The sequence below is a fragment of the Delphinapterus leucas genome, chromosome 13, assembly GCF_059928025.1.
Source record: "Delphinapterus leucas isolate spDelLeu-1000000601 "Yukka" chromosome 13, BTC_Dleu_Yukka2, whole genome shotgun sequence".
Lineage (NCBI taxonomy): Eukaryota > Metazoa > Chordata > Mammalia > Artiodactyla > Monodontidae > Delphinapterus > Delphinapterus leucas.
The window spans coordinates 35,522,987-35,539,611 of NC_143141.1; the positions used below are offsets into that span (position 1 = coordinate 35,522,987).

The 16,625-nt window shown below is 40.2% G+C and overlaps 1 protein-coding gene across 10 annotated transcripts in view; it reads left to right on the forward strand.

Moving 5' to 3' along the window:
- AAK1 (AP2 associated kinase 1) overlaps positions 1-16,625 on the forward strand; it is a 168,163-nt gene that overhangs the window by 67,407 nt on the left and 84,131 nt on the right. For all 10 annotated transcript variants that reach the window (XM_030763213.2, XM_089923055.1, XM_089923058.1 and 7 more), the window contains exon 3: positions 1,962-2,080. In XM_030763213.2, coding sequence (XP_030619073.1) covers positions 1,962-2,080 — 119 coding nt within the window. The remainder of the gene's footprint in view (positions 1-1,961; positions 2,081-16,625) is intronic.

Here is a 16,625-nt window from a genome sequence, read left to right on the forward strand (position 1 = left end):
TTGTAGAGTTAAATTGACAGTTGAGCAGTATGAGTGGACTTTAAAGTATTACAAGAAAATGTTATTGAGGTACAAAACTTAGAGACATGACAGCTGAAATGAAAGATTGTATGGTGAACTTTACTGTTTATCTGAGTACTGAAGAGCACAAGGACAGGAAATATACAAGCATGCAGTCTTTGATAAATCATTATCAAAATGCACTTTTGGAACATTTGAGCCCATTAAACAATTTTTTTAACACAGAATTATGTGTGTATTTTATGAAAACATGCAACAGTGCTTTATGATTAAAGCTGTCTTTGGTTGCATGGTACAGAATCTGGCTCAGGTTAATTTGAAAAAGAACAGTTATTTTAAAGATACAACAGGAAATATCTTGAACATCAACAGACAGGTACTGGAGGGCTGCTGGGTCTCAGAGGATTTAGAGTGGAATGATTGGGACCCAAGTCTTATATCTCAGGCCTGAGGTCTCTATAATCACTGCTAATTACCTTGTATCAATTTTGCACGTGGCTGCTTGCCCCAGTACTATGCCATGACCTCAGCTCAACTTCCTGTACTGCTGACTTGTCTCTGTTCGGCTCCATCCAATTAGACATCATCTCCGTGCAAAGAATAGCCTAGCAATTTTTTTCACTACCCAGGGTCAGTGCGCAGGATAGTTCAAGCTAAATTATGCAGGTGTGTGAGCAGGCAGATGGACTAAGTGTCTGATATAACTGCTGCTTATCCCAAAGCCTTCAACTTTGATAGCTTTGCTGCACATTATCTACCCAAAACCCTCTTAACAGTGGCACTGAACGCCTCATACAGTGTTTGGGGAGTGAGGTCAAGGTTAGGAGCTCTAAGAATTTGTGGAACGCTAAGGTATAACCAATTCAGAGCACTGAAGAATTTCTTTTGGAGTTATAGTAACTTCTTTTAATGAATTATGAACTGTCTTTTAGAGAAGGGTTAGTGCAGACATTAAAAACTCTGCCCAGTAATCGTCATACTTGCCTGGTGTCTGCTGTGTTGTAGAATAGTACTTTCCTAACTATGTCTGTGTCTTCTCAACAGCCCGTGAGGTAGGGAGGGCAGGAGGAATCCTCAGAGTGTATTGTTGATTTGAGTTGGGGGATGGGGTGAGCAAGGATGAGAAAAAAGGAAGAGAAGGAGATTCTTGAAATTAATTGCCAACTATTCATAGAGCAATTATTGAAATAATTTCCGAGCCTCTCTTTAAGTGTTGGACTTATGTTTTTTTAAAGAAGTCCTTGGTTGAATCTAATCTCTTTGAGCCTCTGTTTTCTTCAGCTAGTAATTGTTGTCTTAAGGGAAAAAATATCACCCAGCCTCACAGGATTGTGGTATGAATTAAACAAGAGCTCAAAGTGCCTAGGATAGCAGTTGGAATGTAGTTGGTTCTTTTTTTTCATCCGTTCATTCATCTGTTTATCTGTAGTTTCTTTGGAAGATAATTACTGTTCTTCCTGTTTTTTTTTAGATAGACGTTTAGGAACAATTTTTCTTTCTTTTTTTTTTTTTTACTTAAATGACCTCATATCCTTTTTTTTTGAATTTTATTTATTTATTTTTTATACAGCAGGTTCTTATTAGTTATCTACTTTATACATATTAGTGTATATATGTCAATCCCAATCTCCCAATTCATCCCACCACCACCTCCCCCGCCCATTTCCCCGCTGGTGTCCATACATTTGTTCTCTACATGTGCCTCTATTTCTGCCTTGCAAGCTGGAGGAACAATTTTTCTGACTTGCTACCCAATCCCACATGTGACACCTTTGAGTCCCCAGAATCTTAAGAATGCTTTCTATGCCAGGCCAGCCCTAGGCCTAGCTGATGATATCAGTACCATTAACAGTGACATCAGCAAACTACAGCCACCATGGTCATTTGATTGACTTTTTAAACATGACTCAAAAGAGCTTGTATGTGTGTTTCTCTCACAGGTGGATTTGCTATCGTGTTTCTGGTGAGGACAAGCAATGGGATGAAATGTGCCTTGAAACGCATGTTTGTCAACAATGAGCATGATCTCCAGGTGTGCAAGAGAGAAATACAGATAATGGTAAGGCTGCCCCTCAGACTTGGGACTGCTTGTTTAAAATGGGGAGAGGGACTGTGCCCTCTCATAAGAAAGCCAGTGGGGGGCTTCTTCCCTTCCCTGAGATGGCAGAGAGGCCTCGCACAAAATGGGAGCGAACAGCCATGGGGTGTAGGGCGCTGCTCCTGCCTTGGTCACTCTTAGCTAGAGAGTTGAGGAGAAAGGAGCATAGTGAGAGAACCGACCAATTTTCAGGTCAGAGAAATAGTTTGAGGCATTGGGAAAAATTTACTTAACAACTTCGTTCCCAGAATTAACTATGGAGATCCTAGCTTCCCAACAAACCTCCTCTTTCCATCTTATCATCTATCAGCTACCAGTCCTAGTTTTCAACCCTCTCAAGCCCTTCAGCATTCCATGAACATATCCTTCCATACCTTTATATTACGTAAATGTAGTTCTTTCCCCCGGAATGCTTTTCCCTTTTTTTTTTTTTTTTTTTCGCCTAGAAACTGCTTACTCATACAATACTCTGTGATCCCATTTATAAAAGAAGTCTAAGAACAAGCAAAAGTGATCTGTGGTAATAGAGATCAGAAAGTGGTCGTCTGGGTGTGGAAAATTCACTAGAAAGGGGTATGTGGGAACTTCCTAGGCCATGGAAATTGTTCTGCATCTTGTTTTGGGTAGTGGTTATGGCTACACCATTGTCTGAACTCAGTTGGACACCTTCAGATCTGTGCATTTTATTATACATTAATTATATCTCACATCTTAAAAACTTAATAAGTTTTCAAGATTTAGGTTCATATTGTGTTTAAAGAAAGAGACCCTATCTGTTAGATATATGATGAAATATTTGTAGATGAAATAATATGATTTCTTGAAATTAAACGAGTGGATTTAGAAGAGAAACAAGATTGGCGATGAGTTGATTACTGTATAAGCAGGGTGATGGGTATATGGGAATTTGTTGGAGTTGTCTCTTTCTTTCACTTCTGTTTGACATTATACATTTAAGAAATTTGGATAGTCTTTGTGTTTCCACAGTACTTTTCTTTATGCCAATTATATTGCTTACCTTGTTACTTTATAAGTGATGCTGCCTTTAGAAAGTAAGTTATTTAAAATCAGAAACTTTGTATTCCAGTACACTACCTGACATAAAGTAAATACTTAAACTTTGGATGAAATGAATGTATGAATAATGGTCATAGCAGATGCAGATGTTCACCTAGAGGTGATGACTCCTTTGTGCCCTACATTTTAATACTCTTGGTTTTTTTTTGTTTTTTTTTTTTTTGCGGTACGCGGGCCTCTCACTGCTGTGGCCTTTCCCGTCGCAGAGCACAGGCTCCGGACGCGCAGGCTCAGCGGCCATGGCTCACGGGCCCAGCCGCTCTGCGGCATGTGGGATCCTCCCGGACCGGGGCACGAACCCCGTGTCCCCTGCATCGGCAGGCGGGCTCTCAACCACTGCACCACCAGGGAAGCCCCGCTCTTGTTTTTTTTTTAAATTTAATTTTACTTATTTATACAGTAGGTTCTTATGAGTTATCTATTTTATACATATTAGCATATATGTATGTCAATTCCAATCTCCCAATTCATCCCCCTCCCCGCCCCCTCTTTCCCAGTGCTCCTGCTAAGAGCAGAGAGAGGCCCAAAAAATGGTGAGGGTGGCATTGTAGGGATTCCACCAGGCTTTGCTTGCCCTGGTGGGGTTGCCCTTTCAGTGGCTACTTAGAGTAACAAGTTGTACAACTTAGGATTTTAGAGAGCCTGGTACTATGTAGATTCCAGAAGGCTGCAACTATTTGGGAAGGAACTGTTGGTAGAAATAAGTGTTGCTGTCATCATTGCAAAACAGACAAAAAATCCCCAAGGCTTATATACATACAGCCAGGGCCACGTGGAACTGTCTGCAAGGCACCAGCGTCCTCCCTCTCCCCTGCCACTCAGCTGCAAACAGCTGTGCTCACTGTATTTCCCTTCCTCCACCCAGTGTTTTCGGGATGCTGTTCCTCCTTCTCCTCCCACCTTGCCTCTTCCTTGCTCAGCTCTCGCACTCCATTTGCTCTCTTTGCTTCTGCTCTTTCCTCTGCCTGGAGTGCGTTTCTCATTCATTTTCTGGTGTTAGAAGAGTAATCCCACTCTTTAACTTTCTCCCACTCATTCAGAAACGTTTTTGGAGGGCTTTCTTTGTGCTGGGCAGGTGCTGGAGTAAAGGAGCTAAGAAGATGCGGGCCCCTTTGGACCTCACAAATTAATGGACCTGATTAGGAATTAAATTACATGATTCAAGTTCTGGCCCAGCCATGTATTAGCTGCGAGAGTTTTGTTTTTTAATTTGTTTTTTCAAAACTTAAATACCCAAATAGTTGAACTAAGCTTATTACAAAAAACATCAAGCAATTACCTGAGGGGGCCTCCTATGCCATTGCAAGGTCCCAGAGGCCACCACTTTTAGTGGATTCATTTGATATATTTCTAAATAGCAGGCTGATATTGCTAATTCTTTTTTCCCCCCTCCATTTTAGGCGTTACATACTATGGAAAGTAAAAAGTTAACTCTCTTTCATCGCCTGCATGCCCTTCACTCTAAATACTTGCATTCTTCTCATCTCTCATTCTGCCACAATAGCAGCATGTTTGGCAGTATGTTAGTTATATTAGTATTAGTTTTTACATTATCATGTAAGAAAACGTTATTTTTGCTAAATCTTCTAAGTGGACTCTGATGACTATTCCTTTCTTACATAATTCTCTTTTCACTGGAATTAATAATCATCTTGTCTTTTAGGTTTTTTAAATCTTAGTTTTCTGTGTACTTTTGTGCAACTTAATTTCAAACTCTCCCCAAGTTGTTTAAATCATTTTAAAAATACTTTTGAACACAGTTAGTATTCTGTCTGTTTTATCTTCTTGAAGAAATCTCTCTCAGTCTTAGGACCTGAGGGAATATAGGTTGGTTGCTCTCTAGGCCTCATTTACTTCCTATCGTGGAATTTTCTAGCTATTCTCTTTGCTTCTCTTTCTCGTTAGATTTGTTGACTCCTCTTTTTGCTCTGCTTTCTCCTTTTGGTGGAACTTGTCCTCCAGGAGCTTCCTGATGTGCGATAGGTAAATTTTTGAGAACTTGCAGGTCTGGAAATGTCTTCGTTTTACATTCACACATGTGATAGTTTGCATATAAAATTCTGGATTGGAAATCAGTTCATTAGATACGTGAAAGCGTTGCTCTACTGTATTTTAGCTTTCATTGTTGAGCTTTGGGAAGTCCGAAGTCATTCTAATACCTGGTGCTTTGGCTGCGACCCATTTTTTCTCCCCAGAAGTTTATAAATTCTTCTTTGTTTACAGTGTTATGAAATTTGTTGATGATATATACCTTGGTGTGTGCATTTCTTATTTATTTTAGTTGTTTGGTGGTCTCATTTAATCTAGAAACTCGTATCCTTATGTGGGGGGAATTTTAGTTTGTCTCATTTGATGATTTCCTTTTCTGTCTTCCTTCACTATCAGTATTTGGATGTTAGTTATCCTGAACTGATTTTCTAATTTTTTGTTTTCTTCCTTTTTTTTTCATGTCTTTGTCTTTTCCCTCTACATTCCAGCAGATTTTCTCAGCTTTATATTCAACCATCCTGTAGAATTTTTTATATATCAGGTTAATTTCTAAGACCTTCTTGTTGGTTTTGTTTTGTTTTGGATTTTGATGAAATCCAGTTTATTAGTTTTTCCTTTTGTGAATTGTGTTTTTGGTGTCATTTCTAAGAACTCTTTGCCTAGCTCTCCATTCCAAAGATTTTCTCTTATTTTTTTTTTTTCTATAAGTTTTACATTTTGCATTTAAGTCTGTGACCCATTTTGAGTTAACTTTATATAAGGCATGAGACTTCGGTTGAAGAACATTTTGTTTCTTGTGGGCGTCCATTTGTTGAAAAGGCTATCTTTCCTCTGTTGAATATTTTTGTCAAAAATCAGTTGGGCCTATTTGTGACGGTTGATCTCCAGACCTCTCTCTATTCTCTGTTCTATCCCATTAATCTGTGTGTCTATCCCTCTATCAACACCACACAGCCTTGATTACTGTAGCTTTATAATGTCTTGAAATCAGGCTGATTCCTCCTACTTCTTTTTTTCCCAAATTTTTTTTTTTAACTATTCTAGTTCTTTTGTCTTTTCATATAAATTTTAGAATAATCTTATCTATATCTACAAAATGTCTTGCTATAATTTTGGTAGGAATTTCATTAAACTGTTATATCAGTTTGGGGAGAAATGGCCTCTTTTCTCTGTTTAGTCTTCCAATAAATGAACATGGCACCTCTCTGCATTTATTTACATCTTTGATTTCTTTCATCAGCATTGTGTAGTTTTCAGCATAATGTCCTTGTACATGTTCTCAGATTTATATCTAGGTTTTTGTTTTTGTTTTGAGTGATTATAAATGGTATTGGGTAATTAATTTTGGTGCCCATATTTTTATTGCTGGGATGTAGAAAATCACTTGATTTTTCTGTGTTTATTTTGTATCTTATAACCTTGCTGACCTTGTTTACTAGCTCTGGGAATTTTTTTCTCGATTCTTTAAGATGTTCTATATAGACCACCATGTCATCTGCAAATAGAGGCAGTTTTATTTTTTCCTTTCTGATCTGTTTGCCTTTAACTTCCTTCTCTAACGTGACTGCACTTCTCCCTCACTTGTTTATTTATTCAATCATTTATTTATATCAGTATGGACTTATGCATATTAGTTTTGTCCTTTTTTTCCCCTTTAACCTATTTGCTATCTTTGGTTCATACTGGGTAATTCCTATTGTTTTATCTTTCCGTCCACTGGTTCTTTCCTTTGTCCCTTCCATTCTGCTGATGAGCCCATCCATTGTACTTGTTACTTCCGTTATTGTATTTTCAGTTCAAAAATTTCCATTTGGTTCTTCTTTAGGTTTTCTGGGTTTTTGATGACACTTCCTGTTTCTCTGCTGAGGCTTTCTATTTGTTCATTTATTTCAAGCATCACCGTAATTGCTGGTTTAAGCATTTTTTGTCACGACTGCTTTAAAATCATAGCTGGATGATTCTGTCTTTTTCGTCATCTTCATTTTGGCATCTATCAATTGCTGGGTTTTTTTCCGTGTAGTTTGAGTTCTTCCTAGTTCTTGGTCTGATGAACTATATCAACACTTTCATATTGTGTTATAGATTCTGGATCTTATGTAAACCTTCTGTTTTAACTGTTTTCTGCTCTGGCAGGGGATTGATGGGTTTGGGGAATGCCCTCTTGTTACTACTAGGTGGGGATAGAAGTTCAGGTTTCCATAGGGCCTCTGTTTTTACCCCAGAAGGTGGAAGTTCACCTTCTCATTATTACTGGATTGGGGTGAAAATTCCAGTTTCCCGTTAGGCTTCCACTGATCCTTCCCTGGCTGGGAAGTAGGGAAGGTGCTGCTCCCCACATGGCTTCAGTTGACACCATGGTGGTGGGAGTTGGCCTTGTTACCACTTGGTGGTTGTGGAAGTCTTGACTCTCCACTTGACCGTCTCTCACGGCACCTCAGAGATGAAGGTCTTGACTCCCTACTCAGCCGTCTCTGACGTTCCCCACCCTGAAGGGTAGGTTGGAGTGATTTGTTGCAGACTCATGAGAATGGAAGTCTAGGCTCTCCACTTGGCCTTTGCTGCTGTGACTGGGGTGGAGCTGCAGGTTTTTTCTGTGGTTTTTGGCTGGAATAGAGCAGTTATTTTCTATGGGTTCTGTCTTACTGGGTTGCCCCTTTTCTGGGTCTGACTGGAGAGAGCAGGCTTTCATTGGGCTTTTTTGTGTTTTTGTCTGCACCCATTGGTGTTTTCAGTTTGCTGGCTTCTTCAGTTTTCGGTCTGGGAAACATGAGGCAAAAAGAAAACCCAGACAGCTCACCACCATGTTGTTCCTTGGGTCCCAAAGTTCCGAGCCAGTCTGCCTTCTTCTACTCACATTTCAGATACTCATTATTATGTCTCTTTTATGTATGACGTACAAAGTATTCAGGTGTACTTAGCAGGAGGAATAGGGAAAAGTACATCTATTTCATCTTCCCGGAAGCAGAAGTTTTCTGTTTATGCCTTTTAAAAAATAAACACTTTACATCATTTAGTAAGGCTTTTGAAGGAAGCAGAGATAAATGCATGTATCCAACTTACTTTTTTTTTTTTTTTTTTTTTTGCGGTACACGGGCCTCTCACTGTTGTGACCTCTCCCATTGCGGAGCACAGGCTCTGGACGCGCAGGCTCAGCGGCCATGGCTCACGGGCCCAGCCGCTCCACAGCATGTGGGATCTTCCCAGACCGGGGCACGAACCCATGTCCCCCGCATCGGCAGGCGGACTCTGAACCACTGCGCCACCGGGGAAGCCGTCGACTTACTTTTTAAAAGCAATTTGCTACTATTTTTAATCAGAAGTCCCTGTGCAATGTTTTTAACCCGTGCTAGGCTCAGACTTCTGTCAAATAGAGGCCATAACCCCAGCCCTACCTCTCAGAGATTGTAAGAGTTATGTGTATATAATACATATTATTTGAATTTGCTTGAAAAAGCATTGGCAGGATGAGAGAGAGAAAGAGGAAAGGCAGAAGGGGGAGAAAGAGGGAGGGTTCCCTATAGGGGATGATGACTGGAGTTGAAAATACTTGTCTACTATGTTTTGCTTTTCGAATGTTAATATGTTACTTATTTTTTTAATTAAATTTTAAGCTGTTTTATAGTCACTTAGATGAGTGAGCAGGGATCCAAAGAGACTTCAGGTTGAGTAGGAACAAGCCATGTCCTATCAACATCATGTCCTCTCTTGGGCAGGTTTGTGGATAGGGAGCTCAGGGGAGTACCATAGATCCAGTGACTGTGGACTGTAGATCCAGTGACTATGGACTGTATCATTTGGGTAAGGGCACTCACCAGAGATCTGTGAGCAAGATGGAGAGTCTAGGCTGGATGCTAGGTGTAATTGCTACTGTTCATAATGGTTTCTGATCAGTGATTTGCTATTAATTTGGAGGGAACTTTCTAAGAAAAAAGCACTGCCGCTTACTGTTAACTTTATGTTATTTTACATTTAATAAGCAACTTGGTTAAAGAAATAGAAGACACATTTATCTCTTATGTGCCTAATATAAAGTTGGAAGATATAACAACTGCATTAGATGATAGAATCAGGATCCAAAATGATCCTTAAAATTAGAGCAATGGACTGATTCTAATGAGATGAAATAGCAAGGTAAGGTCACATGCTTGGATTTTTATTTTCGTCTAATCAACTTTACAAGCACAGTTCTGGGAAGGTAGAGATTAAAAGCAGCACAAGTAGAAAAAGACTTAAGCATTTTAGTGGTCAGCTAACTTGATATGAGTGTGTAGTATGATGTGGCTGCCAAAAGAAAAAAGAATGTAATTTTTAGCTGAATTAGTAGAAGGTGATAGTGGTCTGCTCTGCAGGAGCCAGACCAGGCCTGGAGTATTTCATTCATTTTCTGGGGCCATTCTTACAAAAAAGACATCGACAAAGCAAAGCGTTTAAACGTGGGAGCAACCAAAATGGTGGTGTGACTAAAAACCATGTCAAAGAAAGTGGGTATGTTTAACCCAGAGAAGAAAGAACTTAGAGTCTAAATAATAATATTTCAGTTGTTTGGAAAGTGAAAAAATAGACTAGGCTTATTTTTTTCTGAAGAGGGCAGTCTAGAATCAGGAGGTGGAAGTTTTTAGCTGGATGGAAAGGAGATCAACAGAAAGGGCTGCCTGCAGATGCGCTGAGGGCCCAAGGGAATGACATTAATCTAAGCAAACTTCTTGTCAAAAGGCTATAGCAGGGACTCACCATGGGCTGCCTGGCTGCTCTAGATCAGTGCTACTCAAAGGATCTTGTTTTCTTTTTCTTTTTCCCCCTTGTGTGTTTGTTTATGTTATTTTCCCCCCAGCTTGTCTTACTACTTTTCTTCATAAATTGAGATAAGGTTCATCCTTTTAAATATAAATATAATTTAAACATAATTCAGTGATTTTTTTATTCACAAGGTCATCCACCCATCATCATTTATCAAATTCCAGAATATTTCTTTCATCACCCCAAAATGAAGCCTCACACCCATTAGCAGTCGCTCCCCCTTCTCCCTTGCCCCAGTCCCTGGCAACCATTAATCTGCTTTCTGTTGCCTATTCTGGACATTTCTTATAAATGGGCTCATACAGTAAGCTCTTGTGTCTGACATCTTTCACTTAGCATAATATTTTCGAGGTTTATCCATGTTGTAGCATGTATGAGTACTTATTCCTTTTCATGGCTGCATAATGTTCCATTGTCTGGATATACCACATTTTGTTTATCCTCATGGACGTTTGGGGTTTCTTTTTCACTCTTTGGCTACTATGAATAATGCTGTTACAGACATCTGTGTACAAGCTTTTGTGAACATAATGTTTCATTTCTCTTGGGTATATATTTAGGGGTGAAATTGCAAGGTAAGATGGTAACTACTTTTTGAGAAAATGCCGAACTATTTTCTATAGAAGCTGCACTATTTACATTCCTACCAGCAGTGTATGAAGGTTCCAATCTCTGTGTACTTGCTGATGTTTTTTTATTGTTTCTTTTTTTGATTATAGCCATTCCAGTGGTTATGAAGTGATAATCTCATTATGGTTTTGATTTGCATTTTCCTGGTGATTAATGGTGTTGAGCATCTTTCAATGTGTTTATCATATGCTCTTTGGAAAAATGTCTATTCTGATCCTTTGCCAATTTTTACATTGGGTTGTCTTTTTATTGTTGAGTTTTAAGAGTTCTTTATATAGACTGGACGTTGGATTCTTTTTTTTGGCCATGCCACGTGGCTTGTGGGATTTTGGTTCCCTGACCAGGGATCGAACCCATGCCCCCTGCAGTGGAAGCACGGAATCCCAACCATTGGACCTCCAGGGAATTCCCATGGATACTGGATTCTTATCAGATGTATGATTTGCAGATCATTCTTTGCAGTTTCTTTTCACTTTCTTGATAGTGTCCTTTGAAGCACAGAAGTTTTTAATTTTGATGAAGTGAAGTTTATTTTTTCTTTGACTGCTTGTGCTTTAGGTGTCATATCTAAGAACCATTGCCTAATCCAACATCATGAAGATTTGCATACGTATTTTCTTTGAGGAGTTTTTAGATTTGTGGTCCATTTTTGTTACTGAACTCAAGTTCAGCTGCTCACTGCTCAAAAGCCAATAATCAAGAGGCAAGTGTCAATAGAAAGGGAAGGTGCTTTAATCAGAAAAAGCCAGCAATCTGGGGAGAAGGTGGACTCATGTCCCGAGGGCAACTCTGAAGATTCTGCTCAGCCATGGCAGTTTTTTTTTTTGGCTGCGTTGGGTCTTTGTCGCTGAGCGCGGGCTTTCTCTTGTTGCAGTGAGCGGGGGCTACTTTTCATTGCAGTCCATGGGCTTCTCATTGCAGTGGCTTCTTTTGTTGCGGAGCATGGGCTCTAGGCACGTGGGCTTCAGTAGTTGCAGCACGCAGGCTCATTAGTTGTGGCTCGCGGACTCTAGAGCACAGGCTCAGAAGTTGTGGCACGTGGGCTTAGTTGCTCCACAGCATGTGGGATCTTCCTGGTCCAGGGCTCGAACCCGTGTCCCCTGCACTGGCAGGTGGATTCTTAACCACTGCGCCACCAGGGAAGTCCCCATGAGGGTTTTTAAAGAGAAAATGGTGAGGGGAAGAATCTCAGTGAATCATCGAGGCAGGAGGTTGGGTTCTGCATCATTCTCCATTGCATGCAGGCTGGCTGACTCTCTCTTCAGATGTTATCTTGCCCGTATGATCTGCCTGCAGGATTGCTAAGGGGACTGTTGGGGGTAAAGAGCTGGTCATTCTTTACTTAATTCTTCATTCTTACTTCTTTTTATCTAGGAAAAGAATCAACAGGTTAATTAGGTTCTTTCAAGGTTGGAGGGGAACAGAAATAGACAAACAGGAAAGGGGCAAAAGAGCTGCTTTCAAATCCCACTGTCTAACATCATTCCATTTCTATGGGATTAGGGGTGAAGGTCTATCTTCTGTAACTTCTTCATGCTGACATAGGGTGCCGTATTCTCAGAGTGGAAGATGTCAACGTGGGTCTGTAGCATCTCTTTGCTGACAATTTTAGTTGGCCGCTTACATATTACAGGCAGAACAAGCTACAATTATTTTGATGCCCACAGAGATATAGATTATTATGAGCAGTAATGTTAATCCCATTCTCTTTGAGGCCAGTTCTCGGAAGTGTGCTAGCCGCAGATTCAGTACTGCTCAAGATGGTACAGCTTGTGTCATGGCTATGGCCTGGTTATCATGCAGTTAGCTTTGTCTCTCTGGTGGCAGTTGTAGTATCTGTAAACAACTCAGGAATGTGCATCAGACACGGACTCTGTGACTCTGTTGTCCTACTCATTAACTGCCCGATTTTGTAGTTGGTGGGGCCTACAGGGTTCTGCTCGGTTCCATTCTGAGTTAATTTCAGTTTGTGATGTGAGGTAGGAATCCAACTTCATTCTTTTGCATATAGATAATATCCAGTTGTCCCAGCACCATTTTTTGAAAAGACTCTTCTCTTCCTCATTGAATTGTCTTGGCACCCTTGTCAAAAATCAATTGGCTATAAATGTACAGGTGCTACACTAAAGATCTTGTGCCAGAATGTAAGTCAATGAACTACTTCCCTCATAGGTAAAGTCTCACTAAGAAAAGGAAAAAGTCATCTTAGTGACCTGATTGATTTACATCCTGGAGTAAGCTCCTTATTTCCTTGTGGACTGGCTTCTACCTAGAAAATGTTTGTGGAACACATTTTGAGTAGCACTCCTCTAAATCTTTGGTACGTTAACTGCCACTGCCCAGGAGTACCCCAGGCTCTATCCCAGAGCTACTAGATTAGAATCTGTTTTTAAACAGAATCCCTAGGTGATCCAATGCTTATTAAAGTTTGAGCAACATGCCTCTAGAATCAGACTCTAAATGACTTTAAAGATCTATTCAGTAAGTAGAGGATTAATTAATGAGTAAGACTTGGAAAAGGGAGAATAAATGTGATTGTAGGCAGGATTATATCTGGGACTTATGTAACAGAAACCCATAAGGGGCCCAGATACGTTGCCTTCGGTAGAACTCCAGGACCAGTCCAGATCTCAAAGCCTTTCTCTTCACTACTGCACTGGACTTGATATCGTTTTTGTTTGTTTGTGAATTATAAAGAGTTACAAAGGAAATGTAGACTTATAAAGGAGAGTTACAAAGGAAATTTAGAGTTACAAAGGAAATTTTCCTAAAATTTAGGCAATTTTAGAGAAGGCAGGTGGGGAATAGTAAGGCCAAAGACTTTTACAAAGCAACTTTGGGAGAGAGAAACTAATTCCAGGCCTTAGAACTGCTTTCCTTCATCCTTAAGTTAATAAGAAGCTGCACTTTGGGTAAAAGTGTCTGTGGAATCATAGTGTGATTCTAGAAGTTGGCAACAATAGTGCCGAGTCATAAACTCAGAAACCATCGACTATTCGGAGGGTCAAAACAGGTAAATATACCTCTTTGGAAGCTTACTGTATGCAAATGCAGACACTGTCAGCATCAGGAATTTGCAGGAATTTGTCATGCTGACATTCCAAGGAAGGGTGACCTGAGCAAAAGATATATAAGAAAATTAGTTACGCACTATAACTCATTTTACTATTTTAAGGTGAGTGACATTATTGATGTGCTACTTAGAACGCTATCTTCTTTGTTTTCTTGAACATAAATATAAAGGCTTTTATAGACGTACTTAGGAATTGAGTCCTCTGCTTTCTTATAAGTCTTCAAGATTCTTAGGTAGGCATTTCCTGCTGCAGGAATTTTGAAGCTCGGGATAGAATACTGTTGTGTGCTACAAGCACCATTAATTAGGACCACAGATAAACTTGAAATGTGTGGTCATCTATAGGATCTGGGTAGAAGGCCTCATTTCCAAATGGTACTTTTTGTATGTGTTTGTGAAAAAAGTTTTTCATCACTTCAAGCATTTGACTATGAAAGTCAATAAGCTAACTACAAACACTTCAAATATCTATTCAGTAAAGCAGGTCTTCTAATAACATGTTTATCCATGTGGTTTAATGTTAATTTTAAAATAAAGTTTAAAATGACAATACAAGTCTTTAGACTTATCACTGCTTCCATGATTTAATGTAATATAAACTGATCTAATCCATAGTTTAACTGAACATTCCCCACTGCCCTGAAAATCAGAGTTTGACTTATACTCATCATGTAGACTTTTATCTCAATTCTCCAAATAATACTTGTAGCCGAGGGCATCAGAGCATCTTCCTTATATCCTGCCTTTTCCTGAGTAAACGGGTAGTAACTGAGGTGCCTCTATGCGGGTTCCATCCCAGACCTCTACGTCCATTCATTCCGTTCTGTAAGCCTGGGGCTGGTCTTTTAACTAAAGCCAGGGAAAGCTTGGACATCCTTTGGTATGTTGCTGCTGAGAAGTGCTGTCACACTGCCCGTGAATGTGAGTCTATCTCAGCTTGTAGTAAGATTTTCTCTTGACCTTTTCTACATTTCACAGCCATTCAAACAGATCTTCTCTATCAGTTCTAAACCAGTGGCATCCTAAAATCAGAGACGTCGCTGTGTCATCAAGTTGTTAAAAGTAAAATGCCATCGTCTCCCTCCAAAGAGGTGGTCTTTTCTGCTTGGACATATCTCAGGATCTCTGCAGAAGACACAATGAACAGGAATTTGGGCGTGGACTGATCAGCCAGCATCTTGGCAGAGTGTTCTAGGATGCCATCTGCGGATGTTAATTATCCAGTTTGGGTCCTCTAATAGCTCTTGACCTCCTCTTGGCTCTATCAGTTGCTTCTTATTTTCCTTCCAGATTCTTATTTATTCCTCTTGGGATGAGACAAACTCAGAGGCAACATTGCTGATTCTTTTTCAAACAGCTAAATGTAGAAACATTAGTCTTTCATTCCTTCTTGTGGACATTTGGAGGACATGATCTGCTGCTGCATTTTGGTTTCAAAGAAATTTTCTCCACTTCCTCCTACTTCTAGGACTGTGTAAATGGAAACAAATTCTAGAAGAGCTGATAAGACTGAAAAGCAGAAGGATAGCCCTCTAAAACATGAGCCCTGAAATCACTTTCTGTTTAGAGAAACTTGAATTCTAGAGGCTGCTTTTCTGCCTCATCATCTCCCTTGTCTGTTATCCAAAACAGTTGCTCTAAGCCTTTTATTTCTCTCATCAAGCTTCTTTCTCATTCCCTAACACTTTGAAGATGATCTTTTTACTCTACCAAAAACAGAACAATAGATCTGAACTTCCTCAAATTCCCTTTTTTTTCCCCCAGCCTTAAACCAATATGCATGTCCATCCTTATTTCCTTCCTGCTTGCCAGGAAAGAAATGTCTTTGAAAGATCAGTCCCTTTAACAGTGCTCCTAATTCCTTCCCTTTTCTACCTGCAGGACTTTGTTCGCTCAGTTATCCTCATCCTCTCCTGTATCTTAAAGCACCTTTTTGCCCTGGCTCCTTTCACTCTCCAGTGCTCAATCCTCTCCCATCCTAAAACTTCTTTCCCTCAGTGCTTCTCCTCTTTTAAGCTCAAAATGTCCTGAAAGAATCTCCCGTAGCCACTGGCTCTGCGTATTCCACTCCCATTCTTCACAAGTCCAGCTCCGTTCTTACTTCACTTTATTCCTTTTACAAAACTGTTCTTGCCTAGATCTCCAGCGACTTCCCAGTCACCAGTAGAAGCAATCACGTCTTTACCTTTGGTCTACCTTTCTGAGGCAATAGTCATTCTTAATCCTTCACTCAGAGGAAAGTTCTAAGGAATTTTAACTTGGATGCTCAGAGTTCAGGTGTGTTGGTTTGATACTGTGAGGCTTCCTCTTGTTTGGGTATGTACTTTGAGATTAAAAGAGACCGTATCACTTTGAACACTGAGCCTCCAGTTAGTGTGGTGGTGGCTCAAGTTGCCGCATTTGTGTGCTGACTCTTACAGAACCACGTTTCCCACCTCCGTCCTCCCATTTCTTTTATTAAACAAAGTAAAACAATTTATTAAAACTAGTTAAAAAATAAAACCTTGGGACTTCCCTGGTTGATGCAGTGGTTGAGAATCCGCCTGCCAATGCAGGGGGCATGGGTTCGAGGCCTGGTCTGGGAAGATCCCATCTGCTGTGGAGTAACTGAGCCCATGTGCCACAACTACTGAGCCCACGTACTCTAGGGCCCACGTGCTGCAACTACTGAGCCCGCGTGCTACAACTACTGAAGCCCGCGCGCCTAGAGCCCGTGCTCTGCAACAAGAGAAGCCACCGCAATGAGAAGCCCGTGCACCGCAACTAAGAGTAGCCCCTGCTCGCCCCAACTAGAGAAAGCCCGCGCGCAGCAACAAAGCCAAACGCAGCCAAAAATAAATAAATAAATGTATTTAAAAAATAAAATAAAACCTTACTTTGTGCATAAATCCCATTGCCCAACTTGCTTGGTTTTTGCTCACTAATGACCTTAGATTTTGA